The following is a 6,624-nucleotide window of genomic DNA, read 5'->3' on the forward strand; positions in this document are numbered from 1 at the left end:
GGGAAATTCAATCAATAGGAGAAGGATACTCACCATGGGAACAGGCCTCCCATTTTCCTTTTGAAAGTTTGCGCCACTCACGCTCGTAGTATGTCAATTGTTTGTATATCCTATCGACCCACTCCTTGAAACGGGGGACTGTATTAGGGACTCAGGCGACCGCTACACAACAGGAAAGCCAAGCGATGAGGAAAAAAATGAAATTTTAACAACTCTTGGATTGGTTAGCTTGCAGGCCTGATGCCTTATAAAATTAGTTTATGCATTGCTGCAGTTGCATGATAGAAGGCACATCCCCTCTTGCAAAGAGTAGCAAGTCATCCGCAAAAGCTAAGGTGAGTTATTCCCAACTTGGAACATCTTGGATGAAACTTAAACGCTCTCTTTTTTAAACCATTTAGGCATCGACTCAAGTACTTCATGACAATTGCAAAAAGAAAAGGTGACATGGGATCACCTTGCATCAACCCCTTAGCTGCTGAGAATGGTGCTGATGGTTCCCCATTTACAACTATGTAGTAGCTAACTGTCTTAACACATGCTAGCACCCATTCCTTAAATCCTCTGGGGAAGCCCAGCTCCACCATTACCTGTTCTAAAAAGATTCATTCCATAGAGTCATAAGCTTTAGTCAAGTAAATTTTGATCATACACCTTGGAGAAGTGTTCCCCCTTGTATCTGCCTTAACAAGCTCATGAGATAGAATTATTTATCAGCAATTTTTCTCCCAGGGATGAATCCTGCTTGGGCTTCACTGATGATACTAGCAATTACTCTTTGTAGTCTATTTGCTAGAACTTTAGAGATAATCTTATATTGGACTGTGCAACAAGAAATAGGTCTGAAATCCTTTGTTGTTGTTGGATTACTCACTTTAGGTACAAGAGTGATTGCTGTACAATTTATAGCTTTGTACAGTCTGCCAGAAATGAAGAACTCTTGAATTGCCTTCACTACCTCCTGTTTAACTCTAAGTCATGCCTTTTTGAAGAAGCATGAGTTAAAGCCATCAACTCCAGGAGCCTTGTCCTCGTGAATAACACATAGACTTTCATAAATATCCCCCTCTGAAACTTCTGTACATAAGCTTAGATGTTGATCATGAGTAAGCTTAGGGTCATTTTGCATAATTTCTCTATTTATTGTAAGCAATGAATTGACCGAGGTCCCCATCAAACTCTTATAGAAGTTGACAATCTCCTCTCTTATGCTAGCAGGTGTAATCAGCTTCCATCCATCTGTAGTTGTGATCTCCAGTATTTGTTTCCTGTGATTTCTTTCTTTCATAACAGCAGAAAAGTACTTAGTTTTAGCATCTCCTAATTTGATCCATTTTACTTTGGATTTCTGCTTCAGTATACTCTCTTCAATTAAGGACCATTTCTCCAGATTCTATAGAGTATTCTTCTCTTGTTCCAACCGTCTATCAGTGTATTGATGTTGCATACTCTCCTGTACAGTGATGAGATCAAACCTTGCCTTTTCAATTCTCTGTGCAATGCCCTTGTACTCTTCATTGTTTACTCTTTTGAAAAGTGGTTTAAAGTTTTTTTCTAGATGTCCTCCATTTCATCAATAGATATTCTCCTTCTCCATATGCTCACTGCAATTGTTTCAAAATCCACATGAGCAGCCCACACATTAAAGAATTTAAAGGGTGATCTGATATTGAGTCTTGCAGACTTTATGGTGTTTATCATAGGTGATCAGATATCAGAGGTGTGTCATACTCAGTGCACACAATGCCACAGTTCATAATCCACATGTCATTGCCAAATACCCTATCAATTCTACTTAGTATCCTGTCTGCACCCTGTTGTTTATCGGACCAGGTGTAGTAGTCCCATTTCCATGGTAACTCATTCAGGAGAAGTGTGTGAATGCAGTCTGAGAAATCAGCCATTTCATTCATTGTAACTGGATTGCTATACAACCTATCCTGTGTATATAGCATGGCATTAAAATCACCACTTAAAATCCAAGGTTTGGTCATATGAACAGAGATGTCATTCAAACTTATCGATAGAGCCTTCCTTTGTTCCAAAGTATTAAAGCCATACACCAGTGTAAAGTATGCTTCAAACCCATCCATCCTTCCCCTGGCTAAGCAGTGAATTAGTTGAGCCTCTACTCTGTCAATATCCACACAGTATATATTAGGATCCCAGGTAAGCCATATTTTTCCATTCACTGCACTTTGGTAATTGCATTGCAGTGCCCAACCTGGTACTATATTTTTGAATACTCTATTAATACTAGTTTCTTTAACTCTAGTTTCAAGCAGGCCTGATAGTTTAATGTACTTATTCTTCAAATATAACTTTAGATCCTTTTGCTTGTATCTCTTGTTAATACCCCTAACATTCCACACTAAGAAGGTCATTGGGATAATATAGGAGGCCCACTTTCTGTTGTAGGCAAGCTTTTATGGTTCCCATTCCCATCTGTTTTCACTGTTGCATTGCTAAGCCTCTGAACACTAGTAGACAAAGCTGAAAACTCTCTGGTGCAGCTCAATTCAGGGCTGCTGATCCATATTGTGAATCTCCTTATTACTAACCCTTAGCTTTTTCTCACAAATAGCCAGTGGTAGTTGTCTTTGCTCAGGTATTTGATGGTCATACACACCGACATTTGATTTATTGGCTCCCAAATCCTCAGTAGGCTTTTCTTTCACATCAACAGGTTTCTTTGTTCTCCATTCTCGGGTCACCTTTGGTGGCACCACTGGTTGTGGGGCAGGTTGTGCATTGCCTACTGGTCTCCTCCTCCTCCTAGGCTGCTCAAAATTCTGCTGCTCAACCTCAAGTTGCTTGCAATAGTGACCTATTTTCAAGCACACATCACAAAAGTCTGGCTTCTAGTCATACTCTATCATTTGTTCGAATTGCCTCCCTTCAGGTTCCCACACAGTGACATTAGTGGGAAGTGGTCTAGTAACGTTGATTTCAATTAGCATGAGAGTATGCGAGGTTCTCTTTTGTTTAGATGTGCACCCATCTGCATATAAAGGCTTTCTTATTGCACTTGTAATTCTACTCAGTGATTGGCCACCCTAGCAACTCATAGGGAGATTTGGTAATACCACCCACAGGGGAATTTCAGTGAGAAATTCATTTTTAAATCAAAATTTGCAGTCCATGGTTTCAGGATCAAAGGTTGGTTGTTAATCGTGTAAGGACCACAATACAGGACTTCATGCATGTCATTGATAGACTGAAATCTTGCTGGGTTTTTAAGCTTAAATGTAACTTAAAATTATTGGGTTTTTAAGCTTAAATATTGCTTAAAAGAGGGTGAATGGGAAATGGAGGTAAATTGAAAATATTTGAGTTTCCTCGACAATGGGACATTGTCCCATATTGGAAGAGGAAAAGGTTTTGATGGGTATATATACAATTACACTTCTTCTAACTCTTAAAGAGTTAAGAAAAAGGCAAGTCTCGCGCCGTCGTCGTCGCTCGCTCGGCTTCGGACTTCAGATTTGAAGAAACAGTTTGCACCTCTTCGGATTTGAAGAGTTGCACCTCTTCAGTTTGAGCTCAACATTGATTTGCTACCTAAACATTGGTGTTTGAAGTATCGTTACACCAGTGTGTAATTCGTTCTATCCTGTGAGGAAATAATCCACAACCTTGGGTACTAGGAGGGGATTAAATTCCTTAAGGAAACACCGTAAATTCAGTGGGCTCGGATTAAATTCTGTTTCTTTTACATTTTTGTTTATATGTTATCTCGGATTAAATTCTATTTCTTTTACATTTCTTTTTATATATTATTTTATTTTCTCCGAAATTATTTTACAAATACAGTTCAATAACAAATCTGACCACATAGTAGCCCTCATCATGGTAAAATACCTCAGGTTCTGCCACTTGATTCCAGCTCTGTTTTACATACTTATGCATGTAGTTATAGCCCGGAGTTTCCCCAATTACATACACAATCAGAGCACAACTCTATTTCTGGATCTCCTTATCTACATCCTCCTTTTCAAGCTGGACAACAACTTTCCCTTCAAAAGATAGCTTTAGTCCATTCTCAGAACTACGGTTACCTGCAAAAAGGGAGGTCCATGTAGTTGTTGTCCTCTTTTTCTCAATTTCTAGTTCTAGATCTGGTGTAGATTTGCTTGTACTCGCTATGCCTGCTAATTTCCTAGTTGGTTTGTCTTTATAACCGCTTAGAAATGGACTAATACTCAGATCCAATCTCTTAGTAGGTCCCTGTACTATCAATTCACTCTCTTGTTGTTTCTGCCTTGCATCCTTCAATGGAACAGGAGTATTTACCAATTCAGCCATTGGAGATTTATCTGGTTGCATGAGAGCTTCAGCTGGCTTGCCAATACCAGCTAAAGGTTGCAACCTAGGTCTTCCTCGAGCTCGTCCCTGAGCGCACGTTAGTTTAACGTGCGCTCAGGACATGAGAGCTAGAGAGAGAAAGTGGACACCTCTAAGGACACCTATAATACTTAACATAGCAATTTTTAAAAGTTTACGCTCATTGATATGAAATATATTACTCTGTCTAGTCACTATCTCATTTTATTTGGCATTATTATTTTTTTGAAGAAACTTTCTTCTTTGATATCTAGTGTAAAAAAATAATTTTGTAACTTAATCATGTACTAGTATATAATAATTTACAATCTTCTTTTATTAATTCAACAAAATTAATTTTTTCCATGTAAATCTTGACGGTTGAAGTGAAAAACTTTAAGGTTTATGTGTAACCTCTAGAACTATAAATCATCCGAGTAGAAAGAGTAGTTAATAAGACTAAAAAAAACACAAGATAAAAGAAAATAACATCAGATAATGCATTTTCCCAGCGAGCAATTTGTACTTGAACTTTGCATCTCTATTTGGGAATACTTTCAGGCTTTTTTCTTGAATTCTCGAAAGAAAATCTGTATTCTTCATTTTTTTTGGTTTTTATTTCAGTTCTCTAAAATGAATGATTTCACTAATCTATGATTCATGTTGAAGTTTCTATCTTGTTACCTTCATTTAATAATTTCGTTTCAGTTTGTGTGCAATTTAAATTGTATGAATGAAACTGTATTTCAAAGATGTATTCATGAGATTAATGTATTCTCTAGTCTGAATGTAGTCTGTATTGGGCCCATATGCCCATATCATGTAGCACGACTGTGTATAAGATTATTTAAGTATGTTGACTAATCATCTTATGGTGGTATTATTTAGACCCAGTAGATTGCCCTAACTTATTGGATTTTGCCAGCGCTTTTGCTTTACCCTAATATTTTTGGATTTTGACTCTATCCCTCTATTTTGCACTTAGGGATTTTTACCTTCCTGTACACTATATGTAACCTTATTACCCTCGCTACTCAAGTTTTAACTTAATTACATGGGCATATACAATTTACCAATTATATGCATTTTAGAAATTAAATGAGATATCAATTAAGTCCTTTATTCACGCTATACAATATCTAACGTATATATCCCACTCCCCCATGTTTCTCTGCCCACACCCCCACTCTTCAGAACATCTCTTCCTCCATTAACGCTTTCTTCCATATTTGTTCAAAAAGCTTTTCCATTTTCTCTCTCAAAATCCCTACGAATTCCTTAGTTCATCAAATTTATCTTCCCTTATGATAAAGAAAAAAGGAACTCTGAGGAAAAGCCCTAAACAAGCTACAGATGGTGAAATTCCTATATTTGATTTGAGTGCTTTCTCACAGGATTCACTCAAAAAATAGTGAAATCCCGACATGCAACATCCAAGAGAATGTCCACGCTTTCCCCTCGTGAAGCTAGGTGTAACGACCCAACCGGTCGTTTTGAGCCCTAGCGTGTCGTTCATCGGTTTGAAATCTTGAGTAGCTTCATTTCATATATTATGACTTGCACGACGAAGTTTGGGGTTGATTTGGAAGGATAACTCTCAATTTGGAAGCTTTAAGTTGGAAGAGTTCACCAATGTTTGACTTTGGCGTCATTTCGGAATGTCAAGTGGGATTCGGGCGCGTTCAGCGAAACATGAAGGTTTGAAAGTTAAGAGAGTTTAAGAAATTGAGTTTGATCATTAGTTCTTAGTTTTAATCATTCATGTTCCGAGCCTTTGAACAAGTGTATATAGGGTATATAAACTTATTAGGATGATTTGACGGGGTTCCTCGGACCTCGGGTGAGTTTTGCGGTGGTTTCGGAGCACTTTTAGGTCTTTTTGAACTGTTGATAACTGGTGTGAGATGTGATCATGGAGGTTTGGTCCGCGATCGAGAAGAGCAAAGTGACTTCCAGGCCTTGTGAATTGCGATCGTGGAAGGGAGGGCCGCGATAGCGTAGAAGGAAATTCTTCTGTCAGTGGTCTGATTTCGAAAGCTTATATCTTGCAATCTACAAGACATTTCACGATGATCCAAAAATAAAAGTTTTAACCCTTTGAATCTAGTTTTCAGAAAATTAAACCATTTATCATTTGGAATTTTTTACAAATAATTATGACCATTTTACCGAATAGTGTCTCTGAAGAAGAAAACACAAATTTGTACATCATGATCGAGGGGTTTTGGCCGCGATCGCGAAGAAGAAGGCCTGACAGGTATATTAAGCATCCAAATTTCAGGATTATGAGTTTATTTCTTC

The 6,624-nt window shown here is 37.9% G+C and overlaps 1 protein-coding gene across 1 annotated transcript; it reads right to left on the reverse strand.

The window, feature by feature from the left end:
- Positions 1-1,697: 1,697 nt before the first annotated feature.
- LOC142163812 (uncharacterized) lies at positions 1,698-2,384 on the reverse strand. Its single transcript, XM_075220957.1, has one exon. The coding sequence runs from the start codon at positions 2,382-2,384 to the stop codon at positions 1,698-1,700; it is 687 nt and encodes a 228-aa protein (XP_075077058.1).
- Between the last annotated feature and the right edge of the window lie 4,240 nt (positions 2,385-6,624).

Source organism: Nicotiana tabacum, chromosome 9, assembly GCF_000715075.1.
Source record: "Nicotiana tabacum cultivar K326 chromosome 9, ASM71507v2, whole genome shotgun sequence".
NCBI lineage: Eukaryota > Viridiplantae > Streptophyta > Magnoliopsida > Solanales > Solanaceae > Nicotiana > Nicotiana tabacum.